Source organism: Coregonus clupeaformis, unplaced genomic scaffold (assembly GCF_020615455.1).
Source record: "Coregonus clupeaformis isolate EN_2021a unplaced genomic scaffold, ASM2061545v1 scaf1014, whole genome shotgun sequence".
NCBI lineage: Eukaryota > Metazoa > Chordata > Actinopteri > Salmoniformes > Salmonidae > Coregonus > Coregonus clupeaformis.
Window position 1 is genome coordinate 173,433 of NW_025534468.1, and position 13,579 is coordinate 187,011.

The following is a 13,579-nucleotide window of genomic DNA, read 5'->3' on the forward strand; positions in this document are numbered from 1 at the left end:
AACGTTTGACCTGTGTCATTGCCAACAAAGGGTATATAACAAAGTATTGAGAAACTTTTGTTATTGACCAAATACTTATTTTCCACCATAATTTGCAAATAAATTCATTTAAAATCCTACAATGTGATTTTCTGGATATTTTTTCCTCATTTTGTCTGTCATAGTTGACGTGTACCTATGATGAAAATTACAGGCCTCTCTCATCTTTTTAAGTGGGAGAACTTGCACAATTGGTGGCTGACTAAATAATTTTTTTCCCCACTGTATGTTTATCTCTATGGGTGGTAGACTGTGGGAGAGTGGTACATATGGTTAGAGGTGCTGTGAGACTGAGATGGACAGATTGGGGCTGTGGTGAGATGTTGTGGGAGATAGGTGATGATAGCGTCTGAATATACACTATGTTCATCTCTCAGTGTTGGGGGAAGGCGGGACACAGGGTTAAAGGTGCTGTGAGGCAGATGTTGAGGAGAGTGGCTGGTGTTAGTGGGAGAGCTGTGGTCCAATTGGCTCATTTCTCCCATTTAACTATTCCCCAGGTCGTTGCTGTAAATGAGAACGTCTCAGTCAACTGACCTGGTAAAATAAGGATAAACAATGAAAGTCAGAGGACTTGGCTAAAGCACTTATAGATCTAGGACCAGTCTATAGCTAGGTGTGTCTCTTAATACCTGTACACTCCAGATTACACCTGTTCTAGGACCAGTCTATAGCTAGGTGTGTCTCTTCATACCTGTATACTCCAGATTACACCTGATCTAGGACCAGCCTATAGCTAGGTATACAGTGGGGGAAAAAAAGTATTTAGTCAGCCACCAATTGTGCAAGTTCTCCCACTTAAAAAGATGAGAGAGGCCTGTAATTTTCATCATAGGTACACATCAACTATGACAGACAAATTGAGAAAAAAAAATCAGGAAAATCACATTGTAGGATTTTTAATGAATTTATTTGCAAATTATGGTGGAAAATAAGTATTTGGTCACCTACAAACAAGCAAGATTTCTGGCTCTCAAAGACCTGTAACTTCTTCTTTAAGAGGCTCCTCTGTCCTCCACTCGTTACCTGTATTAATGGCACCTGTTTGAACTTGTTATCAGTATAAAAGACACCTGTCCACAACCTCAAACAGTCACACTCCAAACTCCACTATGGCCAAGACCAAAGAGCTGTCAAAGGACACCAGAAACAAAATTGTAGACCTGCACCAGGCTGGGAAGACTGAATCTGCAATAGGTAAGCAGCTTGGTTTGAAAAAAATCAACTGTGGGAGCAATTATTAGGAAATGGAAGACATACAAGACCACTGATAATCTCCCTCGATCTGGGGCTCCACACAAGATCTCACCCCGTGGGGTCAAAATGATCACAAGAACGGTGAGCAAAAATCCCAGAACCACACGGGGTGACCTAGTGAATGACCTGCAGAGAGCTGGGACCAAAGTAACAAAGCCTACCATCAGTAACACACTACGCCGCCAGGGACTCAAATCCTGCAGTGCCAGACGTGTCCCCCTGCTTAAGCCAGTACATGTCCAGGCCTGTCTGAAGTTTGCTAGAGTGCATTTGGATGATCCAGAAGATGATTGGGAGAATGTCATATGGTCAGATGAAACCAAAATAGAACTTTTTGGTAAAAACTCAACTCGTCGTGTTTGGAGGACAAAGAATGCTGAGTTGCATCCAAAGAACACCATACCTACTGTGAAGCATGGGGGTGGAAACATCATGCTTTGGGGCTGTTTTTTCTGCAAAGGGACCAGGACGACTGATCCGTGTAAAGGAAAGAATGAATGGGGCCATGTATCGTGAGATTTTGAGTGAAAACCTCCTTCCATCAGCAAGGGCATTGAAGATGAAACGTGGCTGGGTCTTTCAGCATGACAATGATCCCAAACACACCGCCCGGGCAACGAATGAGTGGCTTCGTAAGAAGCATTCAAGGTCCTGGAGTGGCCTAGCCAGTCTCCAGATCTCAACCCCATAGAAAATCTTTGGAGGGAGTTGAAAGTCCGTGTTGCCCAGCGACAGCCCCAAAACATCACTGCTCTAGAGGAGATCTGCATGGAGGAATGGGCCAAAATACCAGCAACAGTGTGTGAAAACCTTGTGAAGACTTACAGAAAACGTTTGACCTGTGTCATTGCCAACAAAGGGTATATAACAAAGTATTGAGAAACTTTTGTTATTGACCAAATACTTATTTTCCACCATAATTTGCAAATAAATTCATAAAAAATCCTACAATGTGATTTTCTGGATTTTCTTTCCTCATTTTGTCTGTCATAGTTTATGTGTACCTATGATGAAAATTACAGGCCTCTCTCATCTTTTTAAGTGGGAAAACTTGCACAATTGGTGGCTGACTAAATACTTTTTTTCCCCACTGTATATCTCTTCATACCTGTATACTCCAGGTGGAAGCCTTCTGCAGACACACTGATGTCGGACTGGAAGGTTAGGTAGAGGTTGTTGGAGGTGCTGTTCAGGAGCTGAGGGATGGTGGTACCTACAGAACACACCCATGGAGACAGTAAAGTGGGAGTTACAGTAGGAAGGGTGGACACAGGGATTGAACACTGGTCTGTGTTCTGAATGTGACTGGAATGTAGAACATACTAATGGAAAGACAGTCAATAGGAAAATATCATATACTCTACACCAGGGCTCTCCAACTCTGTTCCTGGAGAGATACCCTCCTGTAGGTTTTAACTCCAACCCTGTCCCTGGAGATATACCCTCCTGTAGGGTTAACTCCAACCCTGTTCCTGGAGAGATACCCTCCTGTAGGGTTAACTCCAACCCTGTTCCTGGAGAGACACCATCCTGTAGGGTTAACTCCAACACTGTTCCTGGAGAGATACCTTCCTGTAGGTTTTAACTCCAACCCTGTCCCTGGAGATATACCCTCCTGTAGGGTTAACTCCAACCCTGTTCCTGGAGAGATACCCTCCTGTAGGGTTAACTCCAACCCTGTTCCTGGAGAGAGACCCTCCTGTAGGGTTAACTCCAACCCTGTTCCTGGAGAGATACCCTCCTGTAGGGTTAACTCCAACCCTGTTCCTGGAGAGATACCCTCCTGTAGGGTTAACTCCAACCCTGTTCCTGGAGAGATACCCTCCTGTAGGTTTTAACTCCAACCCTGTTCCTGGAGAGATACCCTCCTGTAGGGTTAACTCCAACCCTGTTCCTGGAGAGATACCATCCTATAGGTTTTAACTCCAACCCTGTTCCTGGAGAGAAACTGTCCTACAGGAGGGTAGATCTCCAGGAACAGGGTTGTAGAGCCCTGCCCTACACACATCCATTGTCTCTGAGCAGGTGCTGGATATTGATTTATTAAGTCCCAGTTGATAGATTTATTTGACACTGTTTCCACCACTCAGGTCTTCTTCATCAGGTGGAGACTAGAGTCAGTCAGGCCATTTTTAATTTCCTTGAACCACGCCGTGGGAGATTCTGAGAACTTTTCTCAAAGAGCATTCCAAATGTCGCCTTCCTCCGTCTCCCCCAGTCATATCCATCAGTACTTTTACTGAGTGTTCTGATCAGACATTACTTCAATTCCAAAATGGAGCTGAAAAGACAAACAATTCACCTGAATAGCTGCCAAGCCTTGGAGCGTTGCCATCAACGCCGTCGAAAAAGTCCAAGGAGTCCCAGTTGTGTTCCGTGGCAAAAGTTATGACCTGGATCTGAAGAAGGTAAAGAAGAAAGAAATGTAAGAATAGAAAAATCAATAATGGGACCCATTTTGCAAATTCCCATTCTAAGATAAAATTCCATGAAACTTTAATTCTTAAACCCTTTTAACTATCAAACATGCTGCGTCTCTCACTTGGATGCCTGCTCCCTCTGGCACAGAGACCTTCCAGACACAGTTGAGATAGTTGGCGTAGGGCTCTGGGTAACCAGGAGAAAGGATGGTCCCCTTACGAGACGTCAGCAGCCCTCCACAGGGAACTGCACAGGGGTAGAGAAGAGAAGAGAGAAGAGAGAGAGACAAGTCACCCAGAGACAAGGGGGAGAGAAGAGAGAGACAAGTCACCCAGAGACAAGGGGGAGAGAAGAGAGAGACAAGTCACCCAGAGACAAGGGGGAGAGAAGAGAGAGACAAGTCACCCAGAGACCAGGGGGAGAGAAGAGAGAGACAAGTCACCCAGAGACATGAGACATAGTAAGAGAGCAGGCAGGAGACAACGTAAGGAAGGGAGAGACATCACACCAAAGAGACGCAGAGACGCGTAGACACACACACACACACACACACACACTCTGGACAAGGTAAGGAAGAGGGAGATATGAAAAACCAAAAGGCCCACTTCAACTCCAGGGTAAATGAGGAACACAAAGGACTCGAGAAGTTGTATTCTAGGTTAGGCCGCTATAAGATAAACATTTCAAACCACAAAGCCTCTCCGGCAGGGTTAATAGAATGTGCAGCAGCAGCCAGACAGTGAGTGACTATATTAGACATGATCTAAAACCAACATGTCTGACTGTAAACTGGATAGAATGGACTCGCCAGTCATGTGTAGCGGTACAAACAGCTATCCTATGCTGCTGTAGCGTTCTGTTACGGTGATGCTTCATTACACAACAATGGACCGTTCTGTTACGGTGATGCTTCATTACACAACAATGGACCGTTCTGTTACGGTGATGCTTCGTTACACAACAATGGACCGTTCTGTTACGGTGATGCTTCATTACACAACAATGGACCGTTCTGTTACGGTGATATTAATAATCTCTTCTACTAAATTGAAGTTGGGGTTTTGATCATGGAATCCAGGGTGTCCTCCTATTCCATCATCATGGAGTCCAGGGTGTCCTCCTATTCCATCACCATGGAGTCCAGGGTGTCCTCCTATTCCATCACCATGGAGTCCAGGGTGTCCTCCTATTCCATCACCATGGAGTCCAGGGTGTCCTCCTATTCCATCACCATGGAGTCCAGGGTTCATCCATGCATCCCTCCATCTCATCATCATCATCATCATCATCTATCCATGGGGCTTCATCCATCCATCCCTCATCTGTCCTATCCATTCACCCCAGCCACCTGTTCTCATTTTTTATGGAGGGTTACTCATCCATGCATCCCACCATCTCATAGACATCCATCCATGGGTTTCATCTATCCATCATTTGTCACCCGTTTACCCCAGCCAGCCTGATTACTGTATATCTCCTGCTGGTCCCAGGGGTTCATTATAAACCTCAGAGGACCATAACTGATTACTGTATATCTCCTGCTGGTCCCAGGGGTTCATTATAAACCCCCAGAGGACTATACCTGATTACTGTAGATCTCCTGCTGGTCCCAGGGGTTCATTATAAACCTCAGAGGACCATAACTGATTACTGTAGATCTCCTGCTGGTCCCAGGGGTTCATTATAAACCTCAGAGGACCATAACTGATTACTGTAGATCTCCTGATGGTCCCAGGGGTTCATTATAAACCTCAGAGGACTATAACTGATTACTGTAGATATCCTGCTGGTCCCAGGGGTTCATTATAAACCTCAGAGGACCACAACTGATTACAGGCCTTAGGCTCTCCAATATCCACACTTCAACGTATCGGGCATGCATTCTAAGTGGTTTCCTAGTGTGGATATAGGAACATAGCTATATATTTTACAGCACAGATCAAAGCACGTCACGTACTGCTTTTACGGCAATATCTGAAAGGCCACTACTGCACATTACAATATGAACAGCTGTAAGGCCTATTGTAGTTCAAACAATACAGACATACATCAGCCACTGATAAAAAAACAAACACTGTATACTATTAGTTATATGAAATAATACAATGTGTTGCTTTAGAGAGCTAACTCAAATCACAGCAGTTGTTCTGTTGTGTATTATCACCAGTGACAGTCATACAGACTACCAACAACTACAGTCAACGGGTTGTTTACTCATTCATTTCATGACAGATATCAGAATAACAGGGACTAATGATAATGGCATTTTACGTCTACTCTCCTTTCAACAATGGAACACATGATGATGTCATGTGAATGTTCCCTGAATATAAACACCACTTTTATCTAATCCAGGAGGAGAGAAACAATGCGATTCTTTAGTTTCCTGTGGAGGAGTGCAATACTGCCTGGTTAAAGGTTGGCCAGCTATTGTGTTCACCACCTAACCTTAGTGGAGAAACCGAGCTGTCAATCCCCAAGGCCTCTCTGGATGTTAAATACGGCAAGGATGTTCAGTCTGCGTCTCAAATGGCACCCTATTCCCTATATAGTGCAGGGAAACCCATAGGAATCTGGTCAAAAGTAGTGCACTATTTATGGAATAGGGTGCCATTTGAGACGCCTCCTTCAGTCCTCATATACAGAACCTGATGCCTGTCTGTCAAGGACGAACAGGGGTAGTCTACAGACAACCACTTAGTTGTCTAGATATAGCCTGTATCTACCGCACCAAGGACGAACAGGGGTAGTCTACAGACAACCACTTAGTTGTCTAGATATAGCCTGTATCTACCGCACCAAGGACGAACAGGGGTAGTCTACAGACAACCACTTAGTTGTCTAGATATAGCCTGTATCTACCGCACCAAGGATAAACAGGGGTAGTCTACAGACAACCACTTAGTTGTCTAGATATAGCCTGTATCTACCGCACCAAGGACAAAGAGGGGTAGTCTACAGACAACTACTTAGTTGGCTACATATAGCCTGTATCTACTGCACCAACCAGTCAGGATGTATAGAGGACAGTATATAAACCCACAGCATGATTTCTCCTGCCTCAGAGTGTTGTTGATCATGCTGCATGTAGAAGCTCACAAATCTAATTATTGCCCTAATCCAGTTCACTGCAATTTCAAACTCAGCAATATTTTACAGGTGATATCCTCTTCACTACTCTCACACACAGACAGACGCCGCGAGAATCACACACACACACACACACACACACACACACACACACACACACACACACACACACACACACACACACACACACACACACACACACACTGTGAGAAATCACAGAAAGCGACTTCATTATTAATCTCCTCACTCCTCAGGTGAAGCAGACTTGGTGATCATGCCTGCCTCTTCATGTGCCTTCCTTAATTTTGCTGGGCCCCAGGAAGAGTAGCTGCTGCCTTGACAGCAGTTAATGGGGATCCATAATAAATACAAATACAGCTCTCAATCTCTGCCATAATCACTATGTCTGCGTCCCAAATGGCACCCTATTCCCTACATACAGGCATAGGATCTTAATTTGATCATCCTGTTGTTGCTTGTAGTGTATTCTAGGTTCTAAAAGCCTTCTAAAGTTTGTAATTTCCCCCAAAAAATGTTTTACTTGATTTGCACCTAACTAAAAATGGATCAACCCCTACAAAAATGTCCATTTATTATAATCCACACAATAATTCACATTTCCTGTTGCTGCAGGATTATTTTCCTGGTCAAATTAAGATCCTGCATCTGCGTAGAGCTGGGACTATAAACCAAAAATTATTGACATTTTGAAAAGAGACCTAGGTCTCAATATGTCTTCCCTGTCAAAATAAAGGTTAAAATAAAACAATAAAAAACACAACCACTGCACATTAAAAAAAGAAAAGAAAAAAGCAATGAGGCTGGCGCAACAGATCAGACTGTTTAGCTTTATAATGTTGATGAAGTTTTATTTCTTCATATTATAAGCTCAACAATGCTCACATAGCTGTAGGCTACGCGGGAAACTTCCAAAATGCAATTGGAGAGGGAACAAACGTTCTCAAAAGCGTCACGCAACACGCAAGTGGTTTCATGTCACAGAGAGATGAAAATATCAGTTAGAAATTAAGACAGAGGGGTTATTTAAAGATGCATCAACTATCATGGGTTACTATTGGATACCATGAAGGTCATATCAGGAGGAAACACACACACACACACACACCATACAGGAGACAAGCAGGTCTGCTTCAGTAATAGATACCATAAAGGTCATATCAGGAGGAAACACACACACACCATACAGGAGACAAGCAGGTCTGCTTCAGTAATAGATACCATAAAGGTCATATCAGGAGGAAACACACACACACCATATAGGAGACAAGCAGGCCTGCTTCAGTAATAGATACCATAAAGGTCATATCAGGAGGAAACACACACACACCATATAGGAGACAAGCAGGTCTGCTTCAGTAATACACCATACTGGATGGGAGACAAGCAGATCTGAGAGCACTGGTACATTTTAATGTTGTTTGTTGTGTTCAGTCAATCATGTTGTCCACATTGCATGGACAATAAAGTTCTAAAACAAATTTCTGACGGAAGAGTGAAGACACAAAACAAACACACTGCCACTTTGGATTGATTCCATTCCCCTCCTAGCTACTCTATGGGTATCTGCTATCTAAAACCAGGTTTGATTCCATTCCCCTGAAACCAGTTTTGATTCCATTCCCCTCCTACTCAATGGGTATCTGCTATCTAAAACCAGGTTTGATTCCATTCCCCTCCTAGCTACTCTATGGGTATCTGCTATCTAAAACCAGGTTTGATTCCATTCCCCTCCTAGCTACTCAATGGGTATCTGCTATCTAAAACCAGGTTTGATTCCATTCCCCTCCTAGCTACTCTATGGGTATCTGCTATCTAAAACCAGGATTGATTCCATTCCCCTCCTAGCTACTCTATGGGTTTCTGCTATCTAAAACCAGGTTTGATTCCATTCCCCTCCTAGCTACTCTATGGGTTTCTGCTGTCTAAAACCAGGTTTGATTCCATTCCCCTCCTAGCTACTCTGTGGGTATCTGCTATCTAAAACCAGGATTGATTCCATTCCCCTCCTACTCTATGGGTTTCCGCTATCTAAAACCAGGTTTGATTCCATTCCCCTCCTACTCTATGGGTATCTGCTATCTAAAACCAGGATTGATTCCATTCCCCTCCTACTCTATGGGTATCTGCTATCTACAACCAGTTTTGATTCCATTCCCCTCCTACTCTATGGGTATCTGCTATCTAAAACCAGGTTTGATTCCATTCCCCTCCTACTCTATGGGTATCTGCTATCTAAAACCAGGTTTGATTCCATTCCCCTCCTAGCTACTCTGTGGGTTTCCGCTATCTAAAACAATGCTTGTTCATTCAGGAGACCCTAATTGAAACAACAAAACAACAAAACTCATTATGATGCCGGATCGTTTTTTGGAAGGTAAGCTAAACAGACGTTGCGTGACTGACCGATTCAATACCAGAAGGTTACTAAAAGATAAACTCAACTTTTCTGCACAGATACCGCAAAATCAAATGTATCCGCTGTCACCTTCTGTAAAAAGAGTTTGGCGTAATTGAGCATATGGTTTTTGTTAAGAGAGAGTTAAAGGGATACTTTGGGATGTTATCTACTCCCCCAGAGTCAGATGAACTCATGGATACCATTTTTATGTCTCTGAGTGCAGTTTGAAGGAACTTGCTAACTAGCACCTGCACAACGACTGGAAGTCTATGGGTATCTGCTAGCATGCTAGCAGACACCCATAGACGTTCAGTCATTGCACGAACGCTAGTTAGCATTGGCTCGCAAAATTACCTCTAACTTCCTTCATACTGGACACAGAGACATAAAAATGGTATCCACAAGTTCATCTGACTCTGGGGGAGTAGATAAAGGGCTTCATTGCCAAAATCCTCAAGTATCCCTTTAAGAGAGAGAAGCTCCATCTAACTTTGTTAATAAAATAAATGGCCTGCTCTCCAACTTTATTTGGAATGGAAAGACCTCAAGATCAAATTGACTGTTTTACACTTCCCCTATAAATCTGGAGGTCTTGGACTACCTCATATGAAAAAGTATTAGTGGGCTGCACAACCGTGTTCACTTAAACAATGGACAGACATCACACTATCCTTGTGCATGGAGGAGTATCGATGCCACAAATGCAATACTTTATGATCTCAAATATATTCACTACTTCGGGTCCAAGGCATTGAAGAACATTTTTTTTTACAATCCAATGATTCTCAATTCCATTTGTATTTGGGAAAGTGTACATCAATTCATGAGGTGGATATAACCAATATCACCAGGCACCCCTATTTTGAACAACCCCACCTTACCTCCAGCGTTTAATGACAACATCTCTAAATCCTGGTTCCAAAGTGGCATCATTAATTTTGAACATGTGTACTATGATGGATCTCTACTGTCATTCAAACAATAACAATACATATTTGGATTATCCAAGACTAATTTCTTTAAGTTCTTACAACCCAGAAATCTTATTCAATCACTTCAACAGAATCCGGATGAACCTAAGGCATCTAGCATAGAAAAAATACTGAAAGAAGCTGCTACGCCAAAGAAGTTGATTGCCAAGTTATATCAAGGGTTGAGTTGATTGAAACTCTACCTGATGGTTCAGAACCTATAAGGAAAAAATCGGAAACATTTGAGGAGATCCATTGGTCACAGATATGTGAAAATGTTCATACCTGCTCCTACAACCTAAGATAATTCATAGGACTTACTACACTCCTGCCAGAATGCATGTAATGCCCCTAGAAATGTCACATCTCTGTTGGAGATGCAAAAAGCACAAAGGAACCCTCTTACATATGCTGTGGTCCTGTGATAAACTGACACCATGTTGGGATAATGTACAGCATGTGCTATCATTTCATGTAAATATTGGTAATCAGAAAAAGTTTTGTCATCTAGGTCTAATTGCTGCAACAAAAAATTAGTTTCCCTGTAGGTCTGTTAGTTTCCCTGTAGGTCTGTTAGTTTCGCTGTAGGTCTGTTAGTTTCCCTGTAGGTCTGTTAGTTTCCCTGTAGGTCTGTTAGTTTTGCTGTAGGTCTGTTAGCTTCCCTGTAGGTCTGTTAGTTTCCCTGTAGGTCTGTTAGTTTCCCTGTAGGTCTGTGACTGTGTGGTTTGTGGCGGTGCAGCTAGGTCTGTCACTGTGAATAGTTGGCTCAGTCTACTTACCTACGCAGGTGGGCACAGTGCCGTTCCACTGAGCCACAGTGTTGGGGACGGCCTCACACCTGATGGCAGTGGCGCCGTGCAGAGCGTAGCCTGGATTGCATTCAAACAGCACCACTGTGCCAATGCCAAAGTCGTTCCCTATCCGCTTCCCAAACCTGGGCTCCGGCACAGAGCTGCACTGGGATGCACTGGTCCTGGGGACAGCTGGGAGGAGAGAAGACAGGCAGAGAGACAGAGAGAGACAGAGAGAAGACAAGGGATTGGCACAGAGATATAGGACGTGGTGGTGAAAAATATCCACCAAACATCCTCTCTCAGATCATCAGTCAATCTCTGCATCTGCCCCTGTCTTCTCCCTGCTCTGCTCTGCTCAACTATCCTCAGCACTCAATGGAGCACCGCTGAATGGTTCTTTCAATGGCAGAGAGATAGATCAATCAAGATACTATGACATGATGTAGTGCTTTTAAGGGCAGCCAAATGTTCTCCTCTCTGCCAAGATATTAAGCAGTTAGCAACTGCAAGGCAGTTCATCTATCTTCATATCAAAGATAAATAATATAGATAACTTGCCTTGATACACAAAGTGGAATCCCTTGGCTGTCTCTGAACCCACGGTGGTGAACTTGATGGTGATTTTGTTCCCAGAACTTAAAGTTAAAGTCTCTCCTTCAGGGGGAGAAAGTTTTGGTTTTGTTAAAGCCATCGCCTTGAACTCAACAATATTATGTTTTATTATTTGATCTCCTTTATTTAACCAGGGAAGTCACATTGAGATTTGTTATTTTCAGGTGAGCCCTGTCAGGTCATGATACGATTCACTGGAAAGAGTAAAGGTGATGTTCTCTACCTGAGTGAGAGCCGTAGATGGACGAGAGGACGGGAGAGTCTGGAGTTGGTCCATCGTAGATCTTCACAACATCACTCACCAACGTCTGGAACACCACAAACTGGCCAAACAGCACTAGAGAGAGAGAGAGAGAGAGAGAGAGAGAGAGAGAGAGAGAGAGAGAGAGAGAGAGAGAGAGAGAGAGAGAGAGAGAGAGAGAGAGAGAGTATATGCTGTTAAAGATATTCAATATTTCCTCCTCCAGAGTGATGATACAGTATATCCTGTTAAAGATCTTCAATATGTCCTCCTCCAGAGTAATGATACAGTATATCCTGTTAAAGATCTTCAATATGTCCTCCTCCAGAGTGATGATACAGTATATGCTGTTAAAGATCTTCAATATTTCCTCCTCCAGGCATCAGACGACGCCACATGAAAACTAAACATTCCTAGCATCTCAAATGGCACCCTATTCCCTATATACTGCACTACTTTTGACCAGAGCCTATATAAAGTAGTGCACTATATAGGGAATAGGGTGCCATTTGAGATACAGCCCTAGTCTGCTGATGAAGACGTACATTTAACATTTAAGTCGTTTAGCAGACGCTCTTATCCAGAGCGACTTACAAATTGGTGCATTGAACTTAGGATAGACAGTGGGACACCCACATCTTGATCACAGTAAGTACACTTCTTCAAACAAGCAGCTGTGAGCAAAGTCAGTGCAATCAGGGACAACTACATCTCGATCACAATAAGTACATTACGTACGAATGCCAAAGGTGAGAGCAGTTTAGAGATGGGACACCTTCATCTTCCTCTGACAGTGTGTTTAAACTGGGAATTATTTCTCTGAGAAATGAGGGCATTGGACTAGGGCTTTGTCTGACATGGCACCCTATTTCCTATACAGTGCACTACCTTATTAGAGGAGTTTTTGGATTGGGAGTGATGCCTATTGGTCTATAGAACGGAGCTTTCCTCCAGTTTATTTTAGAAGCTGCCCACGTAGAAGCTCTGGTCGAAAGTAGTGCACAAGATAGTGGATATGTCAGACAAGGGCCTATAGCACGGACTTCTACATTTACGGCCTATAGAGAAAACCAGCCTTGGATCCACAGTACACAGTCCACACACACACACATTGTGACCGTCACGCAGCTGTGAAGACAGATAGGGGCTAGGACACGTAACCAGGGAGGGTAAACTAGAAACAGGCCACAACGCTGAAAGAAGGGGCCGTGCCACTCCTCAGTGCGGCAGGTAGCCACTAATGTACCTGAAACATGTTTCAGCCCCGAGCCACAGCGTTAGACGAGCCTGAAAGGTGTAGCACAGCCACAGAGCCAATCAGTAATGTGTTAGAGAGAGAAGCTACAACACTGCCATGCTAAAGGGAAGAAGAATGGCAACATATGTTTGTCCTTCTGTCTATGAATTATTCAAGGGAACCTGTCCTCTTCCTTTGAAGCCTGTACAGAGTTCTACCTCCTGGTGAACACACACACACTCACACACAAACACACACACACACACACACAGTACAGTCGGTGCTAGCTGTAGCATAACTTTATTTTTTGAGAGGGTGCAAATTACAATTTCTATGTTTTTTTTATAAAGGTGAATCGCTGCCTGGTTGAGTCCGAAGTGAAACCCTTTTATAGTGCACTAGGGAACAAGGTACCATTTGGGATGCATCACCTGTATTTTGGCGAAGCAAGAAGTAGATGGAATACCATCGGCAAAGAGAAATGACAACCCAGACATA

The 13,579-nt window shown here is 43.5% G+C and overlaps 1 protein-coding gene across 1 annotated transcript in view; it reads right to left on the reverse strand.

Annotated features, from left to right (window-relative positions):
• Nucleotides 1–11,940, reverse strand: part of LOC123486127 (CUB and sushi domain-containing protein 3-like) — a gene marked incomplete at its 5' end in the record, with an annotated part of 123,528 nt that extends 111,588 nt beyond the window's left edge. The window contains 6 exons of the mRNA XM_045217334.1: nucleotides 2,405–2,509; nucleotides 3,599–3,695; nucleotides 3,839–3,963; nucleotides 10,977–11,180; nucleotides 11,550–11,645; nucleotides 11,827–11,940. Coding sequence (XP_045073269.1) covers nucleotides 2,405–2,509; nucleotides 3,599–3,695; nucleotides 3,839–3,963; nucleotides 10,977–11,180; nucleotides 11,550–11,645; nucleotides 11,827–11,940 — 741 coding nt within the window. The remainder of the gene's footprint in view (nucleotides 1–2,404; nucleotides 2,510–3,598; nucleotides 3,696–3,838; nucleotides 3,964–10,976; nucleotides 11,181–11,549; nucleotides 11,646–11,826) is intronic.
• Nucleotides 11,941–13,579: the final 1,639 nt, after the last annotated feature.